The sequence below is a fragment of the Larus michahellis genome, chromosome 4 (assembly GCF_964199755.1).
Source record: "Larus michahellis chromosome 4, bLarMic1.1, whole genome shotgun sequence".
Classification (NCBI taxonomy): domain Eukaryota; kingdom Metazoa; phylum Chordata; class Aves; order Charadriiformes; family Laridae; genus Larus; species Larus michahellis.
In genome coordinates, this window is record NC_133899.1 from 34840231 (window position 1) to 34856723 (window position 16493).

Here is a 16493-nt window from a genome sequence, read left to right on the forward strand (position 1 = left end):
ATTTAGTATTTTAGTATTTAAGATTATATTAGCTTTTAGAGAACAGAAACCAAAGCTTTTATACATGTGTGTGTGTATACGTATATATAGTCCACATTCCATAAGAACATAAAGTTTCTCAAACAGATATTTACTTTTTCTACAGCACTGGTTTTTTTCCTCACACTAGCATCAATCAGGATTTAACTTCATGGCTATTATAACAACTTTGATAGACCTATTCAAATAGATTTCGAGTCAGATAAACTCAAAGACCAAAAGGAATTATAACAGTAATTTCACCTAGCTTCCAGTATTATACCAGCCACAGCATTATCTACAACATTTCCTGCACTGAACCCAAAACCTCACTTCCTATCTTGATTTCAAGTGATGAGAAATCCATAACTGCTTATGTGATAAACCTAGATATCGCCATTTAGTAGTCTAGGGAGATCATTTCATTTACCCAGATATTTTAGTCTTTATCAGTGGAGCTCTGGCTGTAATAATTCACAAAAGATAACGAATGCAACTCAACCTTCATTTTCCAGTGATTAAAATCTAGTCCTCTATATTACAAGTTCTCTTCTGTTCCACTGATGTGAGAGTCGTTATTTTTAACTACAATAGCTCATTATCAAACAGTCAGGGTGATCTACTCTGTTTGGCAAGGGATACATCTGCTTTCTTTGCTGGCTACTTGCCACCATAATACTACTTCCAACATGCAACTTTCACTTTCAGGAAGGCTGTAAGAGGAATAAAGCCTGCATCCCACATTTTACAGCTAGAAATCCTCAACTCAGGTCTTATCTCTCTACTCCTGATGGTAGGAATGGGATGTGGACAGGGCTGGTTAACGTAAAAACTGAAGAACAGAGATTTTTCACCAAGGCAATGAGGAGATCTCTTTAACTTCAAATATGACTTATGCTTTTCTAATTGCTAATTAACAAGGCAAAGCCATAGGCATACAGGCACTTGAATTTCAAGCCTTTACACTCAGAACAGCATTACTAAGCATTACTGTCTCAAGGTTGCTCCTTGAAATCTATCCAAAAGTCTAGCAGAAACAACAAGCAACAGCTCAACTCATTGAAGGGAGTTGTATAAGAGAAGCAAGAAAATAAATGAGAATGCCACGCTAGTCTGAAATAACTCACAAGTGCCTTTGAGATATTTGACAGGACTCATCTATTGAGAAGTAATGAAGAGGAGTTATGGGGTTCAGACCTTCTGATGTCCACATGTGTGTGGGGCGAAGAAGGGAGGTTCTTGTCCATGACATCAAAAACACTTTTTGTAGAGATACAAATAGTTGGGAATAAATGTGACTCTTTGTACCTGTATAAATAAAACTATGCTTAGACAATCTCACAAGTCCATAATTAAGTGTTCCTCACTGTAATTTTCTTAGCAGTAACAGTGTTTCCTAACAACAGTTCTACGATCTAACTTAAGCAATTAATGTATTTTCTTTGACACTAGATAGTGAAAGATTTTCTTTGTACCATTTAACACAATCCTATTCATTGCTGCAAGACAAAGAAAAACAAGAGTTACTTATATATCCAAGACGGCTGTTTCACACCAACTCATCACAGTCATCTGAACTTCCTTAAACTGTGACATAAGGATTATTCCTGCATAATACCAACAGGCTGGTGCTGTAAGGAGACTACCATTTCCCTGCAGGAGCCAGCAGAAGCAGCAGAACCGGTTTGTCAAGATAAAAGCTATGATAATTAGCGCAAGGACATCGCCATCTGAATCTGAACAGGATTCCTGGGGATGGAAGTGGGTTTAAGTGTCAGAAGCATCATTAATCATTGCTATGCTTTCTTGTGTGAAGTTACTCAGGTCGCAACTCTTGTCAGGAAACAGTTCTCCCCTCTGGGAAGTGAAGCCAAGGTGCTCTCTTGAAGCCCCAGCTGCAGTTACAATTAAAAGCCAGAAACACAGGAAGTCTTCAGATGAGTTCAGATATTTTAAAATGCAAGGAAGGGTGCAGTTACAGCACATGTGTCGAGGCTTAACTGAAAAGTAAAGTTACTGAACAGAAACTTGGTTCTGGTTTTACCTCAGACCAGGACAACATGGTACCACCACCTCTTTTCTGCTTCAACATTTTCTAGCACATGCGCATCCTTCATTGAAAGCTGAAATATTTAACATGCAAGTGTAATTTTTGTTTAGCATGTAAAGAAAGAAACTTGTTTACTTCTGTTAGAGCAAGACCATCTTAATATGAAGGCAATAAGATTCATATTCAAATATGAGAAGAGTTTAATTGTCTTTGCTTGGAAGATGACCATTTTGCTGTTTGACACACCTGTCACAATTTAAAAAAAATATATGAAATAAGCTTTACAATATCCAGGTCCTTACATTGTCATTATCATATTGTCTGGGGTAGGGGAGGGGTTTCATAAGCATGTCTGTCTTCCATATCAAGACAATTTCCAGACACAGAGAACTGTCCTCAGAATCATACAACAGATGAGTCTTACCACAGTAATTTATTTCTTAAAAATCTAGTTTATTGCACTTGTCTCAAAGCACAAACAAAACAAAAAACCTAAATACAGAAATAAAAGTAAAAAACCCATCCTATTTTCATTAAAACTACCCTAAAAAGTAGTCTGAGAAGAGCTCTTGACACCAATTTAATATTAATGACCATAGCAAGGTACAGTATTATACAGTAAACAAACAACTAGCAAGCTCAAGCCATTACTAAGATGACTTTGAAAAACGTAATACAAAAGTGTCACTATTAAATAATGTCATTGTACTTGAGCATCTGGTGCTTGGCAGGGCACAGAGAAGTACTCCTGTCCCTTCTCCAAAGTGATAGACTCAGGAGCTGCCACAAGATACTTTTAAGCTGAATTTCAGCTTCTTCGGGGTCCTCAAGATATCAAGCTATGCTTGCATGAAACAGACTGGTTACTTCACAAGCTGATTCCATTACAATCCACTGCCAGACAGGCTAAAAAAAACCCTCCGGGGTTATCTCCGTATACGGATGAGATAGCAATAAAGCAAACGTATCATCTGTAAAAGGGAAACAAATCTGTCCTCCCTATAAGACTGAAGGATCAGACTGAGAACTGACAGCCAATATCACAAGTGCTACTAAAAAAAAAGTGACATAACTTGGTTCTCTCACCACCGATTCACATTCTCACCTTGCACCAAGTTTGTTCCAAGTTTAGTGCAGTACACACATGAATTATTCTGAAAGAGAACAGAGGTTAAAAAGAAAACACATCCTTTTCCGTACGTATTAAGTTCTCAAAACAGAAACATCCCCACTTTTCAACTCTTGGCCTTTTCTGAAGTTGGCTCTTCTACAGTATCGTTAGCAGCTGCTTAAAACATTCTGATGATTTATAAGCTTAGAACGAACACAAAATAACTCCTCCGCCTACATACTGAAGTTCTCTCATCTATAGTTCTATTGCTTAAAAAAGATGAGGTATCTTTCAAAGAAGATTTAGAGTTTAAAGAAAAATAAACTGCAATGATTAACTTAGGTTACTTCCCAGTTCATCACATACCTCTGCTGCAACATCTGTTAAGTATAAGACACTTCAAAATTTAGCTAACATAGCTAAAAATGAGAATATTGTTAAGTATTTTCTCACAATATCACAATTTTTAATGGGATATATAGGTAATTCTATCAATTACCATTTTTCCTTTTAATACATCTAAGTTTGGTACTCAAAACAATTTGAGTCCAAATGTTAAAGCACTGTCTGGAGGCACAAATACAGCACAACAGGAATTATGAAAGCTGCCTTATACATTCCTGCTTTGTACTACAAACCCAACATGCAACTTCTTCCTATTCCAAAGTGGGACTTACCCCCCAAAATCTGTCACCTTCCTGATGGCTGTGTGAAATGGGCAAAAGTCCCCTTGATACTAGGTGTAATCCAAACTTCTCCCTTGGGAATGAAGCCAAATTATGAACCAAATTTCTAGAAATGCAAGATTAGTATAGCCTTGCAGATATTCATATGGCGATGGATCAAACTAAGTTCAATGCAATACCAATGCTGTGTCATCATGATGTTCTGAGATATTACTAAGAAATACTTTGCCATATTTTCTTCCATGCTGCAAGGGAAAATAATTCTAAATACACGTACAATAGTCGGAGAGCGTTCCCATCAGTTTGGAGTTCCAAGTACAAGAAGAAATTGAGAAATGCTTAATGTTTCTGCTGTAGAGAAATATTTAATGCAACAGAATTCCTTCTCAAAATAAGTACACATGTATTAGTGTGCATGCTGTTGTGAAATAGTCACTTTCATTACTAGTAGGATTAACTTAAGAGTTATATTTCCAAAGGAGCTTCTACAGTAGTACGGTATAACAATTGCAGTATGCCACACCTAAAGAGTCTCCCAAGAGATAATGGAACAAACATGAGAACTCACAGCTTGGGGGATATTTAACAGGTCAGTTTTTCAATACAAAAGTGCTAATATCACAGGTCCAGCATGAGTGGCTTTTAGATCCAACATTCTGTACATACATTACAGAAATTCTGTATGTCCTTCTGTTTTTTTCACGGCTTCACATGCTTGAGAGACTTCATATCACTTCCCATTCATCTTCAAAATCATCAGGGTGAAGCAGAACAGAAGTGTCATTATTTTTTGGCAAACTATGGGAATGGCTAAAGGTCTTAGTGAGGCGCTGGAGGAGGGATCCTGAAGCACTGATCGCCCACAGTTCATCTAGAGGGGTCACTGCAAAGCATAAGTTATCCATCTTTTAATGAAGGTAGCAGGTTCCAATTATAAATGTTAAATAAATAATATTTGGATCTATTTTCCTAATTATACCCAGAGAAGGTTTTTACTAATGTGATAAAATCACCCTTGGTGAAACTCTCACAGCCAAAAAAGCATTTAGATTACACAGCTCTCCCTGCATATGGTCAGCTTGAGCACCGTCAGGCAGAAGTCAAAGCAGACATCACAATGTTTTGGGCTGTCACACAGAACAAACTTGCCTGTTAACCGTGAGACGTTTCCAGGAATCTTCTTCCAGTAGTCTCCTGCTGGATTCTTGTCAGTAATCCCATATCGACGAGCTACATCTCCATTCGGACAGCGTGCCCAAACGGTCCTTGTACTTATAGCCAGCTGACAAGCCTGCAAACCTAAAGATAATTGGACACGATGAGGGAATAGTCACAGGCTTTCTTATATACTAAATACACTCACAGAAAAGTTTATTAAGAGAACACGGCAAGATTGTAATAGTTTTTATATATTTATACATTAATCTAGAGAAGAACTCTCCATTATAAGAGGGACAAATAAATACCTAGTTTTTCAGGAGGCTTTCTGAAAAAGGACTGGCAAGAGGACAATTTAGGACTACCTGTTTCCTTACACTGACTTTAGGGGAGTTGAACAGAGCAGATGCTATTCAAATCTGAGCTTTTGCCCCTGTGTAAGCAGAGTATCAGAAGGTAGGCCACTTGCAGCACATGAAGCTCCACATGAACATGCAACTGGTGAACAAAAAATAATGCTTTAATTGCAGACTTTGTACTCACTGCACTTATTGACCATAAGGATATCACACTACAGATACATTTTGGTATGTGGCCACAGCCACAAGCACCAACCAGTTACAGGATCTTCAAAACATACTTTTTGAGCCTCCACTGCATTTTACTACCACATGGGGGATAATCCAATTTATAGCTTTAGTTTGTCTAAAAATGGTTAACATTATAGACATTGTGGACTTTTTGTTTCTTCCTCTTCACAAGAAAGCAAGTACTCCGCAACTAAATGCCATGCATTTATGCAATGAAAAAATCTTTAAAAAGCAGACAGTTTCAATAAACAGTTATTTAGAAAGAAACAACTAAAATTTAGTTTTATTTCCAGGCAAGGCAAAAATGTAATTACCTAATCTAGAATGCGTCCAGCACACAGGATTAACAGAAGGATGTGCAAAATAGCATTAGGTTTTTGTTAGCCACATCTAGATCACATTTAAACACAAAACTTCCCACAGCACAGTAGTCTCCTGTTACTTAGGAATACTACTTTAGTTCTAATTGAAAGGGAACTCTACCATTTATTAACTCAGTGGCAGGAGCCTGAAACAACACACAACGGAAATTCATCCAAAAAAATCAGATTTCTCTTTAGTTAACTACTCAGTGTTTTCAAGTAAAACCAAGGTCCTTTTTAAAAGATAAGAGTTATCAAACACTTTACTATGTTCCCTATAAATAATCACACTTGATTGCTGAGAAAAATATTTTATTTAAGCATTGCTATTTAATTTAAAAAGCAACAGGGAAAAACAAAACATCAAAAAAACAACACTGAGAAATGGCAGAAAGAACAAGGAACTGATGCATTAACTTTTACCTGGTACATGTTCCCAGTCAGTGCCTACTGGCATTTCATCTGTAATTCCAACTCGTACGTGGACATTCCATTTGCTATCAATTGCCCACAACATCTGATCATTTGGACTTGAATGAATGCTGACCAAGTTGATTCCTACTGGCTATAAAAATTAAGCACAGTATTTAAACTTTGTACTATTGTATCTTTGTACTATTGTATCGCTTGTTCACAGAAGTACACAAGGGAAGTAAAACATTTACCAGATACTGAAGACAGGAAGAAATTTAACTGACATTTTATTTGTCATTGTGCAAAATTACCAATTTTCCAAAAAGTCAATACCTTCATAAATAGAAAAGGAAGATGAATGAATGTCATGATGTCATGAATGTTACTGATAAAGATATTCATATTTAAATGTTCAGCATCCAAGTCTAATAATATCAGTATTTGCTTAACCACTGTTATTCCAGTCAGGTACGGTTTCAACTGCAAGTTGAAGAGGGAACTCCTCCACTGAACTGCACAAAGTGCAATATTTTCCTCTTGCCTTCCTGAAAGTTTTCCTAACAACTAAATCTGCACTTTATTTCTAAATAGCAGTATTCTAAAAAAGCAGTACATTTTTACAGTCTGAAAGTCTCCTCTTTGCAATGAAATGGTGATCTGCCTTCTTCCCTGTACTCCATTCTACAGGAATACAATGGTGGAACTCATTGCAGACCACTGCAGTAGTGGAGCAGCCACACCTGCAAGAGAGTATCCACAACATCACCTGTTGGCAAACCCAAGTGAAACACACTTCCCATTCCGCTCCCAGGCAAGTCCTTACTCTGGCTGCTTCTATGGGGATTTGCCTTAACTGCTGTTCAAAATCAGTGTTACCGACCACAACATCGTACGGATGTCAAAGACAGTGATTTTGTAGCAAAACATATCAGCCAACAGGTTTAGTGAACACTAATATCCTGAAAAAACATGTACTTTAAATAAAACACAGATAAGAACAAGAAAAAAAAACCACCTTTTTCTTTGCATCAACCTTATAAAGCCACTGAAGACAACAGTAAGATGCCCCGAAACGTGTCATCACCTCACAAAGCACTGCATTTCTTGCTTTATCCTCATAGGCATAAGCTGAATAAATACACGAACAAGCAGCTCTTTGCATGTATAAACCTAGGAATACAGAAGCATTATCTGCATATGTATATAAGGACACGACCCAATCCCAGATGGGTGTCCTAGGCACATAAGAGTTACCTGCTTTGGTTTTGCTATTAAAATTCTGGTGCTAACACATGTCTGACAGCTCCAACCATGTTCAACTTTGGATCACCAAATCAATCCTGACTGTTCAGGTTGCTAGGCCTTTGATAAGACTGTCTTCTCATGTTTGTGCTCTCATTAGGTACTTGCCCTCCGTTGGAAGTTTGAGGCTGGTAGAGGCTTGATGAAGTGTTTACCTCTGGTTCCAGTAAATTCACAATGGCTGCACTTTAAACACTTACAGCAAGACAATAATTGTCTTGAAGAGTGGTGACTACATAGAATATATAACTGCCTAGCTACTTTCAAACTGGTATTCTGCCATACTACAAATAAACTAAACTACTGTATTGCAAGGAAAAACCAAACCAACAAAACCCAACACACACACACCCCCACCCAAAACCAAACCAACCAAACAAAACCCAAACCACAAGAAAACCAAAGTACCCCAAAACTCCATACAACTCTCCCCTCTGGTCTTGCTGCCTCTTCACTGGAAGTCATCCTCAACTCGTGGGCCTGTTCCTGTTTCTCCCCTCCATTTTTATTTGCTTGTTTCTATGGCAACTTTGGCTCTGACTCCTTCCCAGTTCACCCTGCTCTCTTCCTCACACCACCGTCATGGGGTGTGCCTCACTACTGTGCTGCTTCCAGCCTCATCACATCCCTCTCCATATTTCTACTCTTATAGTCCCGTGTTTTCAAATAAGGGGTCTGTGCAATTAATAGCTTGTGCAGACTGAATTACTGCACATAACAGGAGAGCTTTGCCTTTTTTCTTTCCCTTTTCTTCTTCTTTTTTTTTTTTTAAAATCCACTTATCCCATTCTCCCTGCAACGTTCTTCTGCCACAGTCGCCTCTTCCTCGGATTTCGGACTTTCTGCCACTTTTCCCCCCCCATCTCCTTCAAACCATGAATTGCCAGTGTGCCTGTCTGAGCTCCACACTTCATGTTCCAAGTACAGTCCTTCACAAACTGTGCCAAACAGCTTGGTGTGAGCCTGTTTACTGAACTGTTGGGATTTGCGCACCTAGCTCTCCACTTTTGCATGTCAGGATCCCACTCCTCCCTTTCTCTGTCATTTGTCTAGAAAAAGAATTCCCTGAGAAAGAACTGGAGAAGTATTTCCACCCAGAAAGCCTTACTGAGTGCTTACACCCAGTACCTAAGCCTCTGCATTACTACATATTTATAAATACTGGAAGCTAAGAAAAGCAGATAAAACACCCCAAAGGGGTAGCATGAAAGGAGCTCCATGATGCTCAGCTAGATTGCTTCAGATACCACTGTGGGTTCAAGTATAATCAAAGCAATTACCTCTACCTTACTCCGCAGCATCAACACAGCTAAGAAACAAACAGAAATTATCAGGTTCAAAGTGCATCTCTACAAGCTTGGCCAAAATTCTTCTCATTCTTTGTTTTTTTAAGTGAGCTCCTGTTTCCTCAAGTTTCCTTGCCTCTCTGTGTATTTCACTTTCGGTTTCTCTTTCTTTTTCAGGCTACTTAGCTCTTTCTGATAAACTCACATCAATAAAACAATCCTCCTATTCACTCTCAGTATAAAGGATCCAGGCAATACGTTGATGGCAGCGTCCAATGCTGTTAACAGAACACACCCCACTCCTCTGCAGCTTTCTGCTGTGACACAGACAGCAAATGACACAACTGACAGGACAGCAAGTGATATGATAACACACTGCAGCTTTTGGCACAACAGTGACAAGACATGGGGAAACAAGTACAGGCAATTCTTAGAGCCTGTTGCAGAAGTTTTACCTCTAGGTTTTTGTTTTGTTTTTGTTTGGTTGTTTTTTTTTTACCCAGAAATCAGCGACCTACAACAAAAAGGTGTTCTCATGGCTACCACACTAGGGTGGAAAAAATTAATTTAAAATTTTCTTGACATAATGTACCATTTTTTGGAACAATCACACTGACATAATCTCAGATATCCCTCATTTTCACTAAGCTTTAATTACCCTAAGCAGGCTTTAAGTATTTTATAATCTATATAACAAGAAACAGATCTCTACAGCAGCAGTTAAAGATTAAATAAACTTCTGTCATAGCTTGAGATATCTGTGCAAATTTATAAATCTGCTGATAACATTTCAGAGACGGATAACCATGAAAATTAATGAATTATTTCAGCATAGCCTTTTCTCAGCTGGTTTAACTTCCAATAGCATTCATGAGATTTATATACCTTGACTGTGAAATATGTCATATTTGTAATTTACTGAAGACTTTGGAATTTTAAAGAGTCTCTCACCCTTCCTCCTCAGATGCTGACACACCAAACTCTGTTTATTGGTTTATCCACAATACTCATCACTGCAAGAGATCGACTTGGTACGGAGCATTAATGGATTCAGCGTTATCTGATTAAAAAAAATGGTGGAACACTGTTTTCCTTTTACTTGTGGAGCCAAAAATTTCTACTCAAAAAGTCTCAGGAGACTGACTGTTTTAGGCAAGAACAGAACACAGATCCTCCTGCCCTCTGGTCTTGTACTTCAGCTACAAAAAGCCCAGTCATTCTCTGTCTTTTGAGGATTTCCCACTACAGCCATGGACTGCAACACATGCCAACTATGTACTTTTCAACACTTAAAACTATGTGCTGAGGGCTGTGCATACCTTTATCGTCTGCTACGAATAAAAAACAATGAAAAATACTTCATGAGCACCCACGTGTCTGATGAGAAAACAGTGCTGATAAAATCAAGTAAACCTGAAGGAAGCACTTACGTGACAAATTGTTAAATGATATCAAGAAAGAGTGCTTGTGCTAAACATATTTAAGTTATGAAGTTGACCATTAGCCTTATGATTCTGCGCAAGTCATTTCCTTTCTTTCTGCAAACCACGGAGAGATAAGCTTCACTGTAGGTACTTCATTTAAACAATACTATCAGACAAAATCCAAAGTAAAAACTAATGCAGTTCCCTCCCCTGAACTACTACTCAAAAGTTTTATTTTATTGTAATTACTTCGGTCACAGGTGAACCCAAAACACAGTGATTCAACTTCCTTGTCAAGGAGGAAAGGACAAAGCATGCACATACACATGCACAAAAGACATCAGAACGTTTTCCACGTCACGTCTCAGAAGCAGAGAACCCATGTATCAGCAGACCTCCGCTATCTCTGTTCTCATGCAAATATCCAGCACCAGGAAGACTAAACATAAGATTCTTAGTCTGTCCAAGCCCAACCCTTTTTATAACAGGTTGGTTGCTACAAGCAGCAAACAGGTTCTCCTCCCTTCAAAAGACAAATCAGAAACACCTTCAGCTGGTCCAGGACAGGCTGCAAGAAACTCAGATCAAACATACTTCTCACACTGTCAAGCATTATCTGTAGATCAGACTAGATTTTCATCGCTAACAGACATCCAGACCCTATTAACTAGTATAACACACAAAGATTGCAATTTAGAGAGAACCTCCCAATATAGGCCTGACTATTTGCATATTATTTTCAGAGCTCCATTTGAATAAAGGTTGATAAAGCACTTTCAGCATTGGAGATACCAAGAAAGCACGAGCAATGTAAGAGCAGTATTGACAAGAATGTTTTGCATTCAGACTTGGAGGAGAACAGCTTGCTAAATTAAGTGCCCCTTTTTTCTCTGCAGAGAAGTTCAAGGCAATATACAAGACCAGGAAAGATGAAACTATGTTTAGTCTTCTTGGAAGGCACATGTTCTTCAGTAATACTGCCATTGAATTGTCAGAAAAAAGATTATTATTTATTGACTGAAAAACCAGAGCACTATTTTCCTCAGAAGCCTTCCAACAACATGACCCTTTCCCCCACTTTCTGCCTTTGGTGAATAAAGAGATAAGGGCCTTCACTGGATATCTCCAGTCTATGGCTAGCACAATCAGGAAGAAAAGGCAAAGCCAAGCAGTCAATTCCTTGACCTCTCCTTTGTTGACTCTAAATTTTTTATTCCAAGGTTTTTTTTCTTGCAGAAACACATGAAAGACTACAACATATGGCATCAAATCCTAGAAAAGGTCATACCAAACCCATGTGACTATTCAACATGATAAAGCTCAACAGAAACATAAAATACTTTCAAAATATTTAGTACAACTGTTCCTTACAAGTAATAAAAAAAAAAAAATTAAAATCTAATGCAATCACTTTTAAAGACCATACAAACTACAGGCCTACTCAGGTTTGCCCAATTGTCTTGTGGTCACACTGTCTTATACCTAAGATTATAAACTGTAATGTAGTGGATGACAAGCTGCCTGTAATTACCACTACAGCTATTTTTAATAACGTACTGAAAAATTGAACTATTAGGACCAGAACAACTAAGTTTTTACAGAAACGCATGTCAAGTAAACACTATGTGCAACAACTTCCCATGAAACTGAACATAATTTAGCACGAGGTAATAAAAACCTTGTATAAGCAAAACTCTGAGTAACCAAGGCATTTTTTCAATTTTGTTTTTTAAAAACACACCTTTAACAAGCATCAGTAAAACATCCTCTCACGCAAGCTACACCAGTAAAGCACACCCCTCTAGTTTTTGAGATGTAAATACCTTACCAAGGAAAGTAAAGCATTTTTAAGGTAAAAACACCCATGCGTTTTTAACATCAGCCTCCGCTCTGCTTTGCTTTGCTCTGCCAATTTTAAACAGTTATTAAACTATTGCTTTTTTTGCCATTTTGCTTTTTAGTATTTGTCCATAGTATTTAACATGTTTGTGATGAAAATGCCACACACCTTTGATAGTAACAGAAGTTCCCATTTCATTACTGCACTGCTTTATGAACAAATGCATATAACCTTCATGTGTTACAATTCATTTACATAACCAGAGGGGAAAAGAGACATCAAAATACCTGTACAAGAAAACTCCACAAACTCAGAGAGGGAGTTAAAAAAAAAAAAGTAAAAAAAAATATAAATCAACAAATGTTGACCAATTCTGAAAAGTTACAATCTGAAAGGATGCAAAATATATCCCGTAAGTCACAGGAACAGTAGAAATGCACTCAGGATACAACAATTACTCCTCATCATGTAGTACTCATCCAGTGCTAAAGCTCTGGACTAAGTACTGTCCCAGGTAAAGTGCGGCCCCCAAATACAAGGCAATGCTGTCTGTGTCTTAAACTACTGGATAAAACAACAGTACTCCAGGGGTGAAGGATCAGAAATGAGGCCACTGCTTCCCAGAGAGATGACACATTTGCTAGACTATATAGTCCAGTCTCCTCTGCCGCGCTTACTTCTTAGCTTCATTAGACTTGGGTTCAGTACATAGCGTCTTCCTACAGACCAGACTATGCGGCAGCTCTGTAGGAAGGGCCATCCAAGCAGGAGATACACACCACAACCCAGCCCTCCAGATCCCTGGGAAGGCAACTGATTGCTAGGCTGGTTTGCAGAGAGGTTGTCACCACCTTGTCTGCTTACAACATCATCATAAAATAGGGAGACAGTAACACACCAAGCTCCTAATTCAAGGTCAGAGTCTGATGTGCCCACCAGTTACCCCAGAGCGTCTCCTTACTCAGCGTGGACTTTTTGGCTCACTGAAGTTCTCTTCACTGCCCATACACCCTGAGCTCAGAGCCCACTTTTGCTGCCCCAATTTACTTCCCAAAGCTAAGCTCCCAATTACAACCTGTCAACTGGATCCAGCTCCCCCCCGTCTTTAAAAATAAAGCAAGCTGAAGTTCAGTCACACAAAAAACAACAAAAACTGCTCTAACCAAAATTCAGAAAGTGCAGATGCAGATTTAATAAAAATGCAACAAAACAAAAATCCCCAAACCTCTTAGTTTATACTAGCACAAGTCATTTTTTTATGACTGTCTCTCAAAATTCCTTTTCAAGGACTCTTGTTTATTAAATACTTCAGGCTATCACTACCTGCAAGCACATGAGCAGTTCTGCTGAAACCAAGACACATGCTTGCTAAATCAAGACGCATATCCTTTACCCATGAATTTTTACATCATTAGGTTTTTATTTTTAAATAGAATAATTCTGAAAAAACTCTCAAAGCTCAACAATTATAGTTGTAACCAACTGAATGTTAAATATATTTCTTAATCTCTTGGAAAAAAATGTATAATTCTGTGTTAGCTAACCAAAATACAGGCACAATGAAAGAGTGCAGATGTGAGGATGTTTCTAGGACTGAACAAATGAAAGTATGAAAACCGATGGTTCTCCTTCCCACAATTTTTGGTTTCAGTGTAAGCTAGTCTTGTCAAAAAACAAATATACCACACTGAGATCATATTTCAAAAGGATATGGAAGGATCGTCTACTCAGTTTTCTGGGTGTATGTCATTTTGTGCATTTTTGTGATCTGAAGCTTCTGGTGCTGATAATAATTGCTATCTAATGTGACAGGCTACATGCACACTTTTCTGAACACGGCGATAGCAATGCCTTAAAACAAATATCAGAAGACTAAAACTCCAAAGCAGAAAAATGCAGTGAAATATAGTGACAGCATTTTTCTTAACCAGCAACAAAAAGGAAGAAAATAAGCACTGAACTGAGCAATGGAATCGGTGTGAGACAACTTTAGTAAAAATGCTGGAATTGCATTTTTTTGAGTATCTAAAGCACCTTTTACATAACTTAGATTTCTTAAGAAAGTCATGCCTGTGAAGAATAGTACATATGTGAACTTAAACATTATGGTATTCTAAGACAGCTAACCAAAATAACACTGCTGCAGGACCTTTGATTTCCTATACTCATTTGCAACCCACCTCGATACAGCCACAGACTACTGCCAAACGGTTTTTCTCTACATCATTTGAAAAGTGCGGTCCTCCAGGAAAATCCTCTCCCTATTAATGTCTTCAGGGGGAGTAAAGATAGATAGAACAACAGACTAGCTAGTCTGGTCCACAGATAACCAGAAGGTTTAATGAGTGTATTTCCTCTCCAACCTAAGTAGAATTGGTCTAATAAAAGATACTTCTGCATCTCATCTTAGCACTCCGAAGTAGAACTCATAGCAACTCAGAAAGATAATCTGTGCAACAGCTAGGTTATGCAAGCTAGTCTGTGCTGGTGAAAACAACCAGATTTAAAAAGAACAGTCATGTGGATTAGATGCATCAGAAAGAAGAGTTTTTCATGGCAAGTACTTTCCAAAGTAGCATGGATGATTCTGAAGTAAAAGTTATAAAGCATTTTCAACAGAAAAATCCCTCCCCCTCCAAATATTCAATCCTTGAAGATCATTTCAAACAAACCCTTCATACGTTTCAGCTTTGATTTTGGCACCTACCGAGAAAGATCTAATGGCAAAATCTGATCTTGAGGAATGCTCACAGCCTCCTCCTCTAAGTACCACTTAACACAAAACTGGCCTTAATAGTAATAGAAACCTCACTGAAAAATGCAAAGGCGAGGCAGATGAGGGAGGAAGAAAGTCTCCAGATTTGCATTAAGCATTCTGTAAGGTAAGCAGAATTTTATTTAAAGAGAGGAAAGGAAACAAAGGTCATGACAACCATTTGTAACAAGTCACCACTCATCCGTAAGGCACAGCCAACCTCCTCACACTGAAGGTAGATTAAGAGAAAGGAAGGTACTGAAAAGAAATTAAATCTAGCGTGTATTGATTTTGCAGAGTTACAGAGAAATTTCCTAAATTTCAAAGGATATTTTTAACTACCATTTGCTTTGTAGTTTTAACAATTTTTGAGTGACAGTGAAAGTGTGAACAGCCTTAATTTTTTTTTTTTGTGCATGCGTGAGGAAAAAAAAAATAGCTCCTCCTAGATCAGTAAGAATTTCGACTCTCTTATCTATGATATCAAGCTTAAAATATAAAGAGACAGTTACTAGGTTGCTTATGGGAAAAGCAATAAATCAAAAGTTTCTCTAACTTGAATGCACATACTGCAAGAGATCACTTTATGGCTAACTAAATTTAAGTTGCGCGGTACTCTTCTGCTGAGACCTAGGAACTACAAAGGATATACAGTAGGCAAATAGCAAACATCTCCTTAAATAAAGCCCTTTTATGCCACAGTTTGGAAAAACTATGCAGAAATTTACATAAACGTCTCAATGTAATAAAATTGCTTTTTCAATCCTATTCTCTAAGAAATTCAGTTACGAAAGAGCGAAGAGTAGCAATTAAGCAAACGGCAATTAATAAAATGTTTAATCTATTTTTAGAGTAAGATTGATTGTTTACTAGTTGATTGGTCACTCATTACAAATACTTCTCCTGATCTTTGTTTCCTTTAATTCTCTTAAATAAAGCTTTGCTTATCTGATAGATCCCTTAATGCAAACCTGAGAAGGTGGTTCTTAAGGCCAGTTTTTATGCTAAGTAGTACTTGTAGGAAGTGAGCATTTCTCGAGATAAGATTTTGTCTCTGCCTTTTTTTCCAGAAGGTGCCAAAAATAAAAGCTGAAATGTTGAGAGAGTTCTTTTCAAACAAGCATACAATTTCTGGGGACCTTTTAAAGCAATTTGATGATGTTTAACTTTTGATCAACTTCTACTCCATCATCACCCAAATTAGTTTTATTGACTATATTAATTTTATGTTTGATTTTTAATTATTCTTTCTTTAGGCCAGAGATCTGCAAAGCATTAAATCTTCATAAACAGACATGCACAGATATGTAAAAACATACTCTATAGTATCTACATAAATAATATTTATATTTCCTGTTCTTTTTTTTTTTTTCATTAAATTTAATGTATATTGAGGCATGCTACAGCAGGTAATAGCTCTATCCTGTATATTAACAGTAGAATGAAAAACACTTTCTATTTCCTGGACTAAAATAATTTCATCGAAGAATTCTGATC

The 16493-nt window shown here is 37.6% G+C and overlaps 1 protein-coding gene across 4 annotated transcripts in view; it reads right to left on the bottom strand.

Annotated features, from left to right (window-relative positions):
- Window positions 1-2252: 2252 nt before the first annotated feature.
- TECPR2 (tectonin beta-propeller repeat containing 2) overlaps window positions 2253-16493 on the bottom strand; it is a 45137-nt gene continuing 30896 nt past the window's right edge. For all 4 annotated transcript variants that reach the window (XM_074583948.1, XM_074583947.1, XM_074583944.1 and 1 more), the window contains 3 exons: window positions 6399-6540; window positions 5015-5164; window positions 2253-4748 (listed from right to left, as the gene is read on the bottom strand). In XM_074583948.1, the coding sequence (XP_074440049.1) occupies window positions 4591-4748; window positions 5015-5164; window positions 6399-6540 (450 nt within the window). In that variant the 3' untranslated portion in view covers window positions 2253-4590. The remainder of the gene's footprint in view (window positions 4749-5014; window positions 5165-6398; window positions 6541-16493) is intronic.